Source organism: Brienomyrus brachyistius, unplaced genomic scaffold (assembly GCF_023856365.1).
Source record: "Brienomyrus brachyistius isolate T26 unplaced genomic scaffold, BBRACH_0.4 scaffold100, whole genome shotgun sequence".
Taxonomy (NCBI): domain Eukaryota; kingdom Metazoa; phylum Chordata; class Actinopteri; order Osteoglossiformes; family Mormyridae; genus Brienomyrus; species Brienomyrus brachyistius.
In genome coordinates this window covers 84,712-101,812 of record NW_026042375.1, presented here as the reverse complement: position 1 = coordinate 101,812, position 17,101 = coordinate 84,712, and the positions used below count along the sequence as shown (strand labels likewise).

The window sequence follows — 17,101 nt, the reverse complement described above, 5'->3', positions numbered from 1 at the left end:
TTAACTTTGAATGCACTAGTCAACTGATTTGTCCTATGAAACAGAGCAGTATTTATTGTCCCTTGTCTCAGTTTTCTCTGCTGTTATAACTGTTAGAGGTGGTTACATTGATGAATCAAAAACAAGACATTTTCTTGCTAATAAAGGTACTCAAATGGTGAACATGGTTGTTATTTGTTAGCAAAGAATAGTGAGTGTATTTTAGTAAATATTGAGTAACATGCAAATATAGAAAATCTCAGTGGTTGCAAAAAAATTTCACTAGCAGTGTACATTTATATAAAGATGCAACAGATACAACATGTAAAAAATTGTGACTTAAGATGCTGAGCGCTTAAGGAAGATTAATGATTATACAGAGTATCATCTCCCCTTAAAAGGGAAGGTTTAGAGAGTTACAATACTTTAGGTGAACAGCTGGGAAGTGACAGTGTTCATGGGGAGATGGCATCACTGTCAACTGCATTGTAAGACAAAGGCTATTATGTGGCTGTAGGTGACAAAATTATACAGATCAGACCATGTCCTGAATTTTAAAGCTAGTAACTAAAGGGAAAACCAAACTAGTTGGAGATGCTTTGTCAGAAGAGGCACAGAATGAAAACAGCATGGAAAGTCATGCAGAGAAGACTGCATGGTCTTAGCCTTTTCACAGTATTCTGAAAATGAAAGTAAAGTTTTAAGTAAAGGTAATTTAATATACTGACTTGGAAATAAAACAATTACAATATTTGCACATGCTTTAAAGACTAACAAGAATTGGTGCAGTACAACTGACATGTATGAAGAAGTAGTATACTTTGTTTTAAGAATTAAAAACGCTTTTCAGTAATAACTCACTTCCCTTATAAATCTAATAAACATTTCTGAAACATTTAATTGCCACAAAAGGACACCCAGACAGTGCCTTTTCCATTCCAAAAAGAAAGGAAAAAGCTTCACAATAATGACAGGTTACTCACCTCATTTGAGCACACTTCATTCTATGCAACATAGTCTTGCTTGAGAAATACAGAGCAGGAAATACTATTTACTTGTTAGCGATTTTTAAGCTTTTAACAAACTGTTCGTTTTCATGTTACAAGTAACTGTTACTTAAAAAGAATTAAAACAGAAATAAATTACAACTTACTATTATCAAGTACTACACTATCATAGAGTAACAGTGCCACCTTTTGGTGATTATTCATTAAACAATTTGTCGATGTTCATTTTCTGCTCAATTCTGAAGTGTGTGTGTTTAATTACAGGAATGTTACTATAAAGCAACTTAAAATGTTTAATTCAAGTCTGACCTCTTTTGGATCCAGTGATCTGTGTTACACTGTTTTACTAGGATAACACACAAAAAATATGACAAAGAGTTTTTGTGTGGAGAGAAAATATGCAAATCTAGAGTACCCTCTGGGGTACAATGACATTTTTTAATGGTACACAGACTACCCCTTCTGTATTGCTCATAAGAATATGCAATAAAAATGGCCCTCAATACAAAACATTTAGAGACAGAGCAACAGTTTGGAAAAACCTTTGCCAAGAATGCAAATGAAGGATGAACAGACATGTTTTAAACCTGCTACTGTTTCAATGTTAGTGACGTAAACAATACTGATGGCAATAACAGGGGCGATTGACTATGTACATATAAGCTGTACAGGCTCATTGCATATTACCCAGATGTGTGAACTAGGGACTCAATTCTGCTTGTCTGGAATGGCATGTGGGCTGCTGGGATCACTATATGGCACTGCCGGGTCAGACACACGGCCCAGCTTTATGCGCTTTCCGGTTTGGCCACAAAAGACGTTTTGAAACTCCTGTAAGGAGAAGACAAGATCAGAAAAAACAGAAAACAGAAAAAAGATCAGGCACATTTAAAACAGATTTTCACAAGTGTTGGCTATTTTTTTCTCCATACCCTGGCACCCAAGTCCCAAATATCTGCAGGTGTGATTTGCCCCAGGGGCCACATACCTGCTTGAGGCTGTCACCGTAGATCTCCTTGAGATACTTGAGGAAGGCAGTGGTCCACTGCAATGTGGTGGCCTTGTCTGTGTCAAAGCTGCAGAAGGGTACGAGCTTGTTCAGCTCATCGCAGCAAATTCGAATCCTCCGACTGCAGCAGCAGCAAAGAAAGAGGAGAAAGAGTATAAATACATTATCTGTAAACATTTTAACTTAGTCACAGTTTAAAACACCAGAAAAACTATGCCAGGTATGTACCCATCCTTAATAAGTATCATACTGTATAAATGGTGTATGCTAGTGTTGCATAATATTAATTTCTTATTAGACTTGAAAGTTTAATTGCTGAATAGTGAGTTGTTCAATTAAAGTGACTTGAACATAGTTCGTTATTCTGCTAATTTAGCAAAAGACACAAGACAGAGCCCCTCCTGAGTTATAAATACCACCAAACCCCAGCAATCAAATGCCCAGCTGGTTGAGAAGTGCTCAGATAGGACAGCCCTTACCGACGGTCTCGCTCCATGCTGTTGTGCTTCTCTCTTCGCTGCAAGCTCTCTCCCGTCACACTGGCCTTGCGAATGCCGGTTGCCCCATCTTCCGCCCTGACTGCATTCTGGATATCACTTAGGGTGTGACGCTCGAGGCACCCTGGACGCAAGTTTGCCCGAGCACGCCTCACGGGCAGTGCTGGCTTGTGCGGAGCCTTGTCTGCTGCAAGACACAAGGGAAAGTCTAAATGCATGCAGGGATGTACATGGCTTTGGGAAATTCAATACACGATATTTAACAGAACAAATAAACATAACAATAAATATTAAAGAACACTCACCCTCCAGCTTAACCCAAACTTCAGATCCAGCAACAGACTTGCAAAATCCCACCTTCGGGGGCTGCGAGTCCTGCTGGAAGCTGAAGTTCCTGGGATACTTGGCAGGACCCACTGTGTGGCGCACGGCTGTCAGACTCTGAGGTACATGGAAAATGAGGCTACAGGTCCCACCCAGCTTCAGCTTTTGTTCAGGCACTGCAGTGATTTACAAGTGACCAAATGCTTGTCCACCATCTCAGTGTCCTTGGGGACTTCCAGACAGCCCACGTTTCTGTTCCCTCCCAGCTCCCAGCACACCTGTACCAGGCACTTGGTGTTCTTGATTGGCTGGGAGCTGGGAGGGAGAAAAAATGTGGACTGTCTGGAGCATACACACCGGCCCTTTGCGGATAAGACTGGCCACCCCTGGTCTGAAGATCCATGAGAACTGGATTGGGAAACATTGATCTATCTGGACAGTTCACAGTGTGCCCTATTGAGTCTAGATCAGTGTCCTGAAGCTTTTATATGCTGAATCCCTGCACATCTCTCTGTGTGTATAATAAGTACAAGCAGTTCACACAACCAGCTCTCTTCAGGCCTTTTAATACAACCACCTCTCCCCAGTTTGCCCACCTGGCCGTGTGACGATAAGGATCCCTCCGTGGCCCCGGGGGGGGGCAGTCTCCCCTGGCCCATCTTAAGGCACTTGATCGGCTCGGAGGCCGCAGTACCTCCCAGAAGCTCTGAGGGATGGTGCAGCATAGACAGGAAGCTGAAACAGGGACAAGGGACCTCAGATGCCAGGCTGTTAATACCGGCAACTCAGACCGGCGCTGGGTCTGCCTCACCTGCTCAGCGTTGTCCCCTGCTCATGAGAGGCCTGCATGTGCGGCATCTCGAAGCGCTTCTCCAGACACACCCGGGCCGTGGGGCTGGGGCGGGTCTCGGACGGCACCCCTGGAGCCCCTCTGGCCACCACGCTTCTACCCTGGGCCCTAGCTAAGATAGGCTCAGGGACCACTCCGCTGCCATTTGGGGTCCTCTCATTGGCCGGATCGCCAGCAGGGATCGTTATGATTTCCGGAAAGTCCGGGTTGTGCCCGTGGGGGGATGGCGTGCGCCCGCTGCGAGGTGCTGCCGGGCACAGCGTTTGAGCCGCTGCATGATCACCTTCAATAGAGGTGGGGGGTACCGGGCTGCACTGCGTGGACAGCCGGACAGGAGACGGCACAGTCTATGTCCAGACCCGCGTCCCCCGGTTCACTCTGCTCTGCCGCCTCCATGTGTGAGTAAATGATGTGCTGGAGGTGTGTGTACTCCACCTCGGTCATCTCCACCAGACTAAAGTCGGCCAGACCATGGCCGTTAACGGCGGGTCCTAAAGTCACCTCAGCTGAGGCCGAGCAGCACTCCCCCGAAGCCGAGGAAGCTGGGTGCGCGTCACTCGATGAAGACATTACGGCTTTAATTCGAGGCTTGCCAGCTGTAACACAAATAAAAAGAAAATGAACCGAAGTTAAGAAACCAACGTCTTAGCTGACAGATCGTCTGTGTCAAATTTAATATTATGTTAAAATATGATTGGCTGAACTAATACGCAAATACTTTTAAGTACAGATAAAACGATAGTAATAAAAACGTGAGGGTTGAGAGACTAGCGTCCGCGCGGCGCTCAACGTTTCGCGCTCTAGTCAGAGACGTCCTCGCGGAGTCGCGAGGCAGCGCCGCGAGCGTCGCCGGGAATCACAGTAAAGTCCCTGCTGACAGTCTGCAGCGCCAAAGCGCATTATCGTTCTTCCGTAGACTGACAAAAGAAGGATGGTCAGAACCAGATGCCCGGCAGAGCTTACGCGGTGCATTACAAGCGTAAAACCTTAAGTACATTAAAATAACGCAGCCTTTTCTACGAAGAAATATTTTAATGCATAAATATGATGGCACTGGGAAGTAGAATGAACGTTTCCAAAAAGATTAATGAGAAAAGAAGATGATTGGTCATTATCGGCAAGCCAGCTACAGCCGGCCAGTGAGCCGCAAGCTCATTGCGGTGACGTTGACGCCTCCTTTTCTCTGCACAATTTCCGCTCACTGAGGTGGGGGACCCGGAGCAGCGGGTGTGCTGTTTGAAATGCTGTATGAACACTGAACAAAGTTAAACTACTTGCCTATTGATCCAAAATAAAGGGGTTTCTATTGCAGCTCTTTAAATCCCCTACACAAACACGTATATCGTAGTTCCCATGTTTCATAATGTAGGGTTTCCCGTTGCGGATCAAACAAGCAAGAACGTTCATTCATTACTCATCTATTTTTCCTTCGACGGTGTAATGTTTAATTGCAATTTTCGATTAATTAGTTAATTTGTCATTGTAATACAGCTATGAACTGACCGTACTGATATCGTTAACTTAAAATAAAAAAGTAATGTCTTACACAGAGATCGGTTACTGTCAGCGTGGATGCGGAAATCTAATTGGCGCTAAAATAAATCCTCTGTAGTGGCACCAAGCTACGACCGTAATTATGACAAAGGATAACGATTTGAAATCAATGTTCGTAGGGATGAAATATAAATGTTTATGAAGGTATTTGGCGTGTTCCGCCAAAGACCATCATATTTACTAAAGCCATGCATTTACTGTAAAACATTATAGACAAGAAGTACTTCTGCGGCAAATCTGTCAGTCTTACGACATTTCTGATATTGCGGATAACAATTTTTCGAAATTAAAACACAGTACTTGGCAAGGTACCAACTTTCACACATCTTGCGTGACAATAATGCTTTGAGACTCTCAAGCAAGAAATCTTCCGGCAAATCTATATTATTCCATCACAATACCAAAATTAGCTACATCAAAAGCGTAGTACTTTGACTTAGTATAGTCTGTTGGGTTTGCAAACTGTTACAAAGAAATGCGTGTGCAGACGAAGTGAAATTTCACTGACCAAAGCTGGGAACCCCGCATTAGTTAAAAAAGATAAAATAACGAAACATGTTATTATTTTAACCCAAACCTAGAACTGACAAAAGTAATGCAGAAAAAGCAAGTGTAAATGGGACAATAAGACAAGAGAATAGAGATTTAGAGGTTTAATTGGTTATTTTTAAACAAAACAGGACCGGCTTCAAACACAACTGCCGGTGATGAGCATTACTGTAGAGCTACAACCGCTGTGTACTAAAATTATTTAACATACAAGCACGTACACGGACTGCAAACTGGAATCCTCACACTGTCATCTGAGTTTTCATGTATCCATTCAAACTATATGGCTTATGATTTTCTACTTAGAAAACGTGATTAAAAAAACATACCTATATACATAATTATACATAAATATTTACATTTTTGTGGTGTTCCATGTAATTAGTTATGCACGTAAGTCTTTTTTTTTTTAAAAAAAGTCCCCACTCCTGAAAGAGGGAACAGTATACTCAAATACAAGATAGCATGGTATCACAAAATTTGCCTGACACACACACTGAACTCAAATGACTTTGAAATACAACTTCAGATGGTACAACTGATAAAATATGGAGGAAAGAATTATCAAAATTTAATACAAACTACAGTAGCACCGTTAAGTAGTACTCTCCACCCATATCAAGTCTCTTTTCCTTGTATTTACATTTAAGTCAGTCCAAGGAACACCTTTAATATGGTCATCTAATGAAAGAATGACAATTAGATGTCAGCATGAAGTCCAGAAAAGAAAGAAATCAGGATGTTGCATTTTTGCTAGCAGCAGTCTCTGTTTCTGAAGTTTTTTCACTTTCCTTTGGGGTTTCAGATTTGTTTTCTTTCCCCTTTTCTTTGCTCTTACTCCTCTCTTTTCTGTCTCGGTCTCTTTCTCTATCCCGATCCCGATCTCTGTCTCTTCCACGATCTCTGTCTCTATCTTTTCCTCGGTCTCTGCTCCTTGATCGGTCACGGCGTCTATCCCTGCTGTCCCTGTCGCGGTCTCGATCTCTCTCTCTGTCTCGGTCTCTGTCACGATCCCGGTCACGGTTTCTTCCTCTGTCACGGTCATGGTCTCTCCTGTCAGAGTCTCTATCCCTACCTCGTTCCCTTTCTCTGTCTCGGTCTCTGTCGCGGTCCCTGTCCCTCCTCTTATCGCTGTCTCCCTCTCTGTGCCTATCTGCTTCTCTTCCTCTGCTACGGTCTCTCTCCCGGTCTCTATCCCAGTCTCTCTCTCTGCTCCTGTCCCAGTCCCGTTCTCGGCTCCAGGGTTTTCCAGAGTTCCTGTCCCATTGTCTAGCAGAATGACCGCTGTCCCGATCCCTTCTCCTGTCCTCAGATACCTCCCTTTGCCTTTCCTCTGAGACCCGTGTGGGCCCTTGGGCACCCTCCCTATCACGGTGTGTGCCTTCAAATCTGCCTGCCCTGTCCCCATTGTTGCGCTGCTCGGAGTCCTCTCTGCTACTGCGTCTCCTCATCTCAGGAGAATGCCTCCAGTGGTCCTCCCGGTGGGAATCAGGGCTGTGGCCTACTCGGTTTGGCAACTGAATGGGTCCTTCAGGAGGAGTAGGGAGTAGCGGCCCAGAATGACGCAGAGGCCGTATTTCTGGTGGGTGATGGGGACCTTCAAAACGGAATCGCGGCTGTCCTCCTCTGCTCTCTGGAAAATGACCAGGTGGGGGAACTCGGGGCCCTGCAAACGGCACTGCTGGAGGTCCTCTTGGACCTTGAAACTCAGGAGGATGAGGGCCCCTTGGGTCCTCAAAAGAGCCTCTATGAGGAGGTGAAGGCATTCTCTGGTTGTGAAGATGAGTAGGGGCTCCTGGTCCACTGAATCGGTTCGGGGGTGGATAACGTTGTCCCCCCATATCAGCAGATGGACCTCTCCGGCCATCAAATTGGTTGTGTGGGGGACCCCGGAATGGGGGCGCCTGTGCCAACGTCTGGTTCTCTCTATATATCAGTGGTGGTGTTTCACCCTGGTGTGGTTCGATACTCTGCTGATACGTATTACCACTGTTATCATATGGCTGCTCATCGGGACCTCTTGGTGTATCCAGTAGTGGCTTTTGAGGAACATGTTCTCCAAACTGATGAGGAGGGGGTGGGCCTCTTGGGCCAGGAAAGTGAGCAGGTGGGGGAGTTCTATTGTCAAAGTGGACAGGTGGTGGCCCAGAAAATGGTGGTGGGGGGCCTCTGGGTCCTGGAAAATTGAATGGTGGTGGGGGTCTATTAAATCTAGGCTGGAGAGAACCATTTTGCCCATCAAATGAAGGGGGGGGAGGACAATGACCCTCGAACTGCGATGGAGGTGGGCCCCTCGGTCCCATGTGCTGGGGGGGTATAGAGTTCATAGAATTATCAAATATCTGAGGTGGTGGTCCCCTTTGACTAAGGGGCTGGAATGGAGGAGGACCTCTTGGTCCCATCATAGGCTGGGGTGGTGGTCCTCGAGGTCCCTCAAACTGCTGTTGAGAGCCCCCCCACTGATTTTGATATGGTGGATAAGGACCTGGTGGGGCGTATTGGGATGGATCTCGGTACTGAGACTGGTCACCCTCACCTTGCAATGGAGGAGGCACCTGCATTGGGGGAGGCCCAGGTGGATGTTGGAAAGGTATATGAGGTGGAATTTCCTGAGAGCTCCCAAACTCAGGGTTTATAATACCCATATGTGGCATATGAGGAGTCTGAACATCCACTAGAGATGAGTTACTCTGTGCCATGTCCTGGGAGATCCCAGGGAAAGGACCTGAGGGCGCTGCATTCATGGATCCACTGTAATATGAAGTCTGAGATGACTCTAGTGCAGGTAAATCTTGGGGCGGTTCAAGGTTTAGCTCTTTAGCTTTCAAAATGCTTGCAGAATTTGGCCAAGTAGTATAAGGGTTACTTTCAATTTCTGGCTTGGAGTTATCTTGGCTGTTTTTTTCAGGCAGCTCAACAAATGTGTTGTCGTCCATTTCAGGTTCTATTTTCTCTCCCAGTAGGGGGATAGATATTTCCGTGTTCTCAGCTTCCAAGAAAGGCACCAGCTCAGGTTGTGTTTCTGCTGGCACCTGTATTGTTTCTGGTTGGGAAGAGTCTGGCTGTGTTGAAGCTATTTCTGTAGTGGGAACTTCAGTGGAAGTTTCCTTTTCCGTTGCGTCGCTCGTTAATCTACGATTAGCTGCAGCCTGCCGGGGGTCCCTACTTTGTCGTGGGTCTCTTCTCTGATTTATGACTGGTGCAGCTGAAGTCTTTGCAGCCATTTCATCCACCTTTTTGCCAAGCTGTAGCAACTGACTGTTTGCTAACAATGATTTAGAGGGCTGGGGCATCAGGGTATCAGGAATTAAGTGGGAAACCCCAGCTGTTGCCCTCTGTTGACGAATGGATTCTTCCTGTTCTTCCAGCTGGCGTTTCTGCTCTTCAATTTGCATGTTCAGCTCTTCTAGCATTTTCTGTTGTTCAGTCAGTGTAGAAGTGCCACCACCAAGAGCAGTGCTGCTGCACTCAGCTGAGGTTTTTGCCTTTGACTCTCCAGGGAGGTCACCAACACCACCTTTTACTTCATCAAAGATTGTTTCATCTTCTGGATCATAAGCTACATCATCAACCTCAGCAGATGTGGGCTCAGGTACTTTAGTGGCTACAAAAACGTTATCTGGAGCAGTCGATGTCTTTGTGCCATAGCCCTTTTCTGGGTCATACTCTTCCTCTGGATCATATGGGCGGTCATCCTCATCTTCCTCCACCTCTTTTGGGTATATCTGTCCAAATTGCTGAACAATTGGATCAAGTAATGGGGCTGGAGGCACTGTAACATCAACAGACCTCTGCTCTGAAGGAGAAAGAGAGACATCAGTGTCTTGTTTCTTCTTGCCAAATAGGGTCTTCAGGATGGTTTGGAGGGGAGTGGTGGTAACATCAGTGGTGGATGTAGAAGATGGTGAATCTTTACCAGAGGGAACAGAGACTGGGGGCTTGGCAGTGGAAATGAGAGAGAGCATGGATGGAGCTGGAAGAACACCTGAAGACGACTCAGAAGAGCTAAGGGGAGGAGGAGAACCTGGAGGAGTTGTGCTCATAGGTATCTCTGGGTTAATCCGCTGAACCTTTTCTGGTTTGACATCACTCTTGGGAAGAGGAGGTGGCTTGGGAAGGCCCGTGTCATCAGGGTCTCGGGTCTGAATTTTGGCTCGCTTGTCTTCACTTTCCAGAGGTATGCCTGTGCGCTTCTTCTCTTTCTGGCAAATAACTAGGCCAAGAAGAAGATTGGGACGAGCTGGTTCCAGGCCTACATGACAGCACAGAAATAGGCATGAATTTCAGTTATAACTTCAGAAACATATATTGTGAAGAAAAATACCTAATATGGCAACCCAGGAAATATACATTAAACATATATGCATACGGACACTGGTCTCATAAATAAGAGCTTGTTTCAACCGACTGCAAATTTGGCTTAAAACAAAAACAACACAAATTTCACATGTAGATAATTCAATTTCACATTGAAAAATCATTACAACCAAAAGAAAGACTGATCTTGAGGCCTTTCCCCTTTAACTATTTGAAAAGTTTTGAATTTTCATGTCTGTACCAACAATGAAGGGGTACAGTGATTGTTACAACTACAGTGGAAATTTCTATTAGAGGATAAACTGAAATCAATACAGATGATTTACATTAATTTTTTTTAAATGTCATGAGAGGCATAACCATCCATCAGTACTACAATCAACAATAAATGAAGCAACCCTCAATAAGCGAGCAAAGACTTTATTGCAGCCTTTCCTGTGGATCTTTTGTTGTGTGAACAGCAGCCTGTAAAAGCAGCACAGCTCCTTTCAGAGTCTTGAGCCAGCTGTAGGAATCCAAAGTTCAGCAGTCCATAAACTTCTTGTCAATGTCCAAAGCCACAGCAGAAGCTCCAAGCAGCTGAAGGCCAGGTGACTGGTCAGAGATAGCTCTTAAAGCATTTATGAACACACCAAGTCATGTTATGCAGTAATTTCTGCACTTTGAAAGTACTTGTGTACTAGTTTAGATTCTTATGACGGTGCATATGCTTTGATTTGATACAAAAAAAAATGCAGAGCTTTAAAATATACATAGCTGATTTAAAATAGTTACATATATGTGTGTGCACACTTCCCCAGATAATCTGTTTACATTTTTTGCATTCTGGCAGATTAACAGGTCTTCCGTTGAACATAGATATGGTACTGTTATGTTACAAGACTGGTCAGTAGATGGTTGCATGGCAACTGGACCAGAAGTGTCCCTGAGGCAGTGCTCCTGACGTTCTTCTAGTTGATGGTACTTAATTAGTTTAGAATTGTGTAAGTATTCAGTAAAACTATAAATGGTTAAACTATATACATAAAATCACCTAGTATGAAAGTGTCTGCCAGGCAAAAGCAATTATGTGGGCTAGAGTTACTTAAAAGTGTGGCGTTTCTGTCAAGACAGCAAATCCCACTGGGCCTCCAGGAAAATTCCTCCTTCTCCTGCTGTAACTGGAAGAATCCATGGCTTCGCAATTGTCCTCTATGTGCGTCATATGTAACGTCTCACTCGCTTCCCAAGCTGAACTTACCACAGGTCCCCAACAAGTCCCGTAGGGCAGTAAACCTGGACCAGAGTGTCAGAGTCCAGCCAGGAAGGGCAGACAATGCCAGCAATTTTGGCTGTATGTGTGGTTTTATCTCAATTCAACAAGCTTCACGACCCACTGCGTTTTGCCAGTTCAGATGGTGAGATAGACGTCGCCGAGAGGGCGAAATATCTGCTTTTACGCATTTCCAGAGCCCAAACAAGCTGAGGGTTATATTCTTGCGTACTGTGCGGTCAACACAGCAGCCAGAGGGCCCCACATCCTCCCACCTTGCTTTGTTATGTGTCATACGGGAAGTGACCCTAAGAGACCGACCTCTGAAAGTGACACATTGCAACACTGCAACAGCCTGTGAATGTATAACACTCTTTATTTAAGAAAGGGAGAGTGATACAGGGAAATATACAGAGTGAGAAAACAAGCCATACAGATTAACTCAATGGGATGTACCAGTGGGGGCAAGTAAAAGCATGTAGGCACCCCTTAACATCTAACAAGACCAAGGCATTTAGAAACAAGCTCTCATTTATTAGGAGACACCAGCTGAGGCCACCAGTTTGATGTTACCATAACTCACCATACTTACCATCGTATCTGAATCACCGCGCATGATATAGAGGAACACACACCATAACCCAATTGTATTTTCCACTTTTCCCTAGATTACACTGGAAACAAATTCCAGAGGCATCAGAAAGATGGTGTAGAGGCCTCTGGCACATCTCCATGGTGATGCTTACCTGGCCCATCAAAGGGCAAGAGTTTGGACGGGAGGGGGTCCTTCGCACTAAGTGGGATGAGGTACAGGTCCTTGATACGGCGGTTGTTGTTGGCCACCACACCAAAGCGGCGCCGACTGCTGAAATAAGAGAAGAGGGAGACATAGGCCACCTCCTCCTCCTCCGTCGCTGGGTGGAAGCGGATCAGGCACAGCTCCTGGGGGACGGGGTAGTGGCATTATAAAATTAAGTTAGCCGATTTCTAGAGCATCTTACTGAGAACAGTAAGTGGTACACGACCGCAATACACAGAAAACTCATGCTCAAGTTACCTTAGATAAGGAAGTCTTCAGTTTTCCCACGTAGTCCCACACAGTGTGGGGGGAGATTCGACCGCCAATGTGGATAGTATCAGGCAAATCCTGAACAGGATTGACACATCACCAGCGAGTTATCAATTGATGGAACGCAACCAAAAGGTTCTACTTTGTTTAATGTGCATACACTTGGAATTACATAAAAAAAAAAAAGTGTCATCCCGGTTATTTACAAACCCTCATTTATAAGGAAAATACCGAGGCTGGGCAAAAAGGGGCAGTATGTTGACTAGGATCTAACCTCCTTCAGGTACTCGAAAGACCCAGAGACCAGGTAGGCTTTGGTAACAAACTTTGCTACGGTATGCATGTTGATGAAACCCTTCCACATCATCTCTTGCTGGGACAGGAAGACGGCAGTTTCGCTCTCCGGTGAGGAGTGCGATTCCGTCAAGCTGCAATACAACACAGTTTGGATCAGAAATCCTGGAATCACTTATTGTAGCTCATGCTTGTGCATCATTCCTTCTGAGGCAGGCAGTCTGGATGACTTCATGGGGACCTCGACATACCTGGTACCAGGTGGACTGAAGAACCGGGTGTCTGGTGAAGCAGCAGGCTTTAACAGGATGGACTTTGGAGCAGAAGGAGGTGGAGGCGGAGGCAGCAGCACTGTAGTTGGCTTGCTTTCCGTCACAGACGATTCTGAAGTGGTATTTGGCAGGGCAGGTGTGGGGGTTGGTGCAGTTGTCCCCGAGAGGGGGCGGTATCCTGCGGTGCGTGGGTCCCGGCGTGTGATAGTGACAGAGGACACTGCAGGGATGGTGACAGGGGCAACGAGGGACGAGTACGTAGAAGAGGCTGGCAAAGCTGCACTGTCCTCTGGGGAGGCTGGCGAGTCTATGAGAGGCGTTTCGCCGTCCTGAAGGGTGACCATGGTTGGGTTTCCGTCACCAGATGAAGCACCTGCTTTGAGTGGTCGTGGTTCCTGCTTCCCTCTAGCCTCATTCTTCTTGGTGACAGAGGATGATGAAAGCTTCGGCCTCTTTGGGGCAGGCTCTTCGTCAGCGGACTTCTGACCTACAGGGCATCGAACACCAGAAACACAGCACCCCAACAAACGTCACGATTTTTCATATGTTTCTTTACAAAATCACCGACTCAGGCACACAGACATCATCCACATTAAAGCATTAAGGACGTGTTTCTTCAGAATCTTTCCACAGGCGTTATACTCAGAACAACCTTGTGGGTTCTTCAGCTATTTATACAGCAGCATATACCCAAATGATCACTGGAAAATCAGAATGAAAAGAAAATCCAGAAAAAAAACAAGTTACAGTGAAAAATTGAGATGCTGTTAACTGAAGAAAAAAAGCACAGAATACAGCATATAGATTTACTAGCCAGGGCAAGCAATTTCATTTAAACTCAGTATATCAGAATGAGACGATCAACTCGTATGACTCAATTGGTAAAGATGCAGTGCTTACCAGTACAAATCTTGCAGTTAAGGTCAAACAGGTGTGCCCTGTGCTCTGCTGTGGTGTCTTTCAGCATGCTGCTGAAGATGTCAGGCACCGGGGCACTGGCAGCCTCCTGGCTGGCTTTCACTGCAGAAACCGGAGCAGAAGCAAGGGCGGGGGCCGACGGAGGGGCCACGGCTGGGGCCGAACTGGCAGCCTGTTTGATTTCTTCCTGGTCCTAAAGGGTTTATTATCACAAACTTAACTCCCTATGCGGCAAAGGATCATTACATGCACATTACTTAAAACTGGGTTTTATGGATGAATAAAAAATTATGGAGGTGGATAAACTAATGCAGAGTTTCTATAAAAGGTAATTATGCCAAAAAACATCTCATTAATGAATGGATCCACTCAAGTACTACTGATGAGAGGCTTGGTATGATGTGTCAGAAGTCCATTTATACAGGAATCACATGAAAGGGGAGTCAATCCACACTGCACTCAATCAGAATGGCCAAGAGCAGCCACCTTTTTGGTCCCTTTAGTTCAGCCTCTCCAGTTACCGGGGAAAGGTCAGGCATACATCACTCACTAGGCCCATGGAAGGAAAAATCAACTAGAGCCGAGTGGAAGGCAGGGGCCGAGAGAAAACCAGACTGAAAGAGCCAAGGCTGTGAACCAAAGTCACGGCGAGGGAGAGTTAGCATGAAATGGGAAAGAAGGTGAATGGGTGAGTATGAGTAAGAAAAGGTGGAAAGTTGAAGAGCAAGAAAGAGGCACCACTTACTGCCGCAGAAGCCATGCGAGGAGACGGGGAGGTGGCGGCGGTACATACGTCTCCATCAGACACGGGAGGAGACTCCTCCATGTCCACGTCGGGGGCTGTCTCTGCCTTGGCTCCTGGCTTGGGATGCCCGGGCTGGGGTCTGGGCTCCAGCACCTGCAGGAAACACCCAATAAGGTGGTTGGCAGAAAGGATTCACGCCAGTTTCCCAAAGCATATGGTTGGGTGCCAAACGCAATGAAGCTCAGAGACTCTCTGTAGCGGAAAGCGGAGGGCTGACTGTGCGCCACAGTGATCACCTCTGTGCTCTCCCGCCGTCTCCACTCGGCGATCTCCCTGGACAAGAGTTCCTCCGGGCTCAGCCTTACAAGCCTAAAGGGCGTAACTTCACCCCCGACAACGCGGTAGAACAAACCCTGGAGAGGACCCAAACATATTATCCATATGGTTGGGATTTATGTTGGAGTACAGGGCAAATAGAGCATCCACAGTACTAACAAATCACCAGTTCAATACACAAGACTGCTTCAGTTTGGCTTTAGAAATGACTTTGTACTTTTGTTTTAGTATGTTCATGTCCATGGAAAGAAACGGACGTCAAAATGATTTGAAATGAAAATATCAACATGCTTAAAAATCTACTGCAAGATAATGGAAAATAATCTCAGGAAATGACTAACCTTGTTTTTAGGATCTTTCAGGTTGAACATGATTGACCTGTATTTGTTCTTATATCTGTTGTCCGTGTTGAGAAATAAGTTAAACATTTCCTTCTCAATGTTGACGGCGAGTTTTCCAACTTCATTTTCCGATATGGTCAGGTCGTCACTGTCACTCACCCTGTAAACAGCCATTTTAAGCCACAAATGAAAAATAAACTAATATGGAGTTGTGAGCTATATCATCATTTGAATAAGTCACACAAAGCGTGCAGATTTACAGATGCAGAGTTTGGCTGCAGTCTGAGTCAAGCTGCTCTCACCTCTTGTACAGGATCTCAGTAAGGGAGCGCCGGATATTCTGCCTGATCTGGTTATTGGGCTGTGGTTGAGCTGGAGGTTGTGCAGGGGCCGCCGGAGGGGCTCTGCTGCTGGGTGCCGAGGATGAGATGGAGGGCGTAGACGACGCTGGCAGCGGCCTGGTGGGGGCCGATGAGGGCCCCGAGCCCAGGGTCTGTGGGGGCTCCTGAGGTTTGGGCTGCTTCTTGGGGATAGTGAAGGTTGTTTTGGTGACCCTCAAGGCCCCCGTGACATGGTGCCGGGAAGCAGGTGGACCAATGACCGGAGGCAATACAGTGGGGGCAGGTCCTGCACCTTGTCCTTGACCAGCAGCAGAAAGTGGAGCAGGACTGGATTTCTGCAATTTATGAGATTTTCCAAAGGCTAGGGCATGTTTCTTGGATGCCTTAGACCCGCTGGCAGGTAGCAGGATGTGTTTCTTGCCCTTGGCGGCTATCTTAGGGACTCCTGACCCAGGGGACCGCTTGCCCCCTTTGGGGGAGGCAGAGGAACTTGCAGATGACCTCCGCACGGGGGCAGTCTCCTTCTCGCTGTCTGCTTCATCGCTCTCCTTCCCAGCTTTTTAAAATGAGAGGGGGGAAAAATGCAGAGATGGTGAGCACCTTCTGACATGAGATATCAAACTTCCCTCCCAACGGCTCCATGTCAGCATCCCTGAGACGGAACATTTTTAAGGCATGGCTTTGCCGTCACCACATCACATAGAACACACAATGTGTACAAGTCTCCCACGACACGCCCCAGGGCTACACAGGAGCAGCAACATTTGTCTTCACGTGAAGGTGCAAAGATGAAGAATGGCCGTTTCCACATCACAATCTCGGTAAACAAACATTTTTTCCATACTACTATAAAACATCATAAAGGTGACTAAGAAATTGAGACAAGTAGACACTGAGATGGAGAGAAGGTGAACATGACAAGTTATCCGCCCGAACAAAATACTGTACAGGTAAATTACTGAAAGGCTCACCAAAAATATATTGGAACACAGATTTAAAATGATTTGCTTGAAGAAAAAAAAAACTGCATGGTATTGCTGTGTGTTGGAAAGGATTAGTTCATTTCCAATGCAGATGAACACACTTTAATTTGCCAAACATGCACAAATGTTGTTTAGATATGACACACACCAAATTTCAGGATGTTATTTTTTATTTTCAAAGCCTCCAAGACAAAAGTGAACAACGTGCTGAGAGCACTCAGGGCTGTCAGCATAAATACCTATATACTGCTTGGAATCACTTCCATAATTTTGTTTAATTCTATGAACTGGGACATTAGCTAAAATTATGGAAACTTCAATTAGCAATGATTAAAGCTGTGAATTGGTCAATTACAAAAGAATTTCCATACTCAAGAGTTCCGAGTCAGATTTGTGTTTTATATGAATAAACTGACTAACAAGAAACAATGCAATAATAAAGTATGCTGCGCAATGGGAACTGG

General features: G+C 45.7%; 2 protein-coding genes across 9 annotated transcripts in view; both read right to left on the bottom strand.

Moving 5' to 3' along the window:
* Window positions 1-4,746, bottom strand: LOC125727516 (transcription factor-like 5 protein). Its single transcript, XM_049004312.1, is given in 7 exon segments — window positions 1-1,817; window positions 1,975-2,116; window positions 2,475-2,679; window positions 2,798-2,933; window positions 3,413-3,551; window positions 3,628-3,997; window positions 3,999-4,746. Coding segments are annotated over 7 exon segments (1,353 nt in total). The 5' UTR covers window positions 4,237-4,746; the 3' UTR covers window positions 1-1,694.
* Window positions 4,747-5,858: 1,112 nt separating this feature from the next.
* The window catches only part of LOC125727505 (death-inducer obliterator 1-like), a 31,790-nt gene continuing 20,547 nt past the window's right edge, over window positions 5,859-17,101 (bottom strand). For 7 of the 8 annotated variants that reach the window (XM_049004282.1, XM_049004285.1, XM_049004284.1 and 4 more), the window contains 10 exons: window positions 15,616-16,210; window positions 15,314-15,473; window positions 14,933-15,049; window positions 14,637-14,789; window positions 13,874-14,084; window positions 12,953-13,460; window positions 12,682-12,835; window positions 12,396-12,485; window positions 12,085-12,280; window positions 5,859-10,021 (listed from right to left, as the gene is read on the bottom strand). In XM_049004282.1, the coding sequence (XP_048860239.1) occupies window positions 6,504-10,021; window positions 12,085-12,280; window positions 12,396-12,485; window positions 12,682-12,835; window positions 12,953-13,460; window positions 13,874-14,084; window positions 14,637-14,789; window positions 14,933-15,049; window positions 15,314-15,473; window positions 15,616-16,210 (5,702 nt within the window). In that variant the 3' untranslated portion in view covers window positions 5,859-6,503. The remainder of the gene's footprint in view (window positions 10,022-12,084; window positions 12,281-12,395; window positions 12,486-12,681; window positions 12,836-12,952; window positions 13,461-13,873; window positions 14,085-14,636; window positions 14,790-14,932; window positions 15,050-15,313; window positions 15,474-15,615; window positions 16,211-17,101) is intronic. The other variant, XM_049004281.1, reaches the window with a different exon arrangement.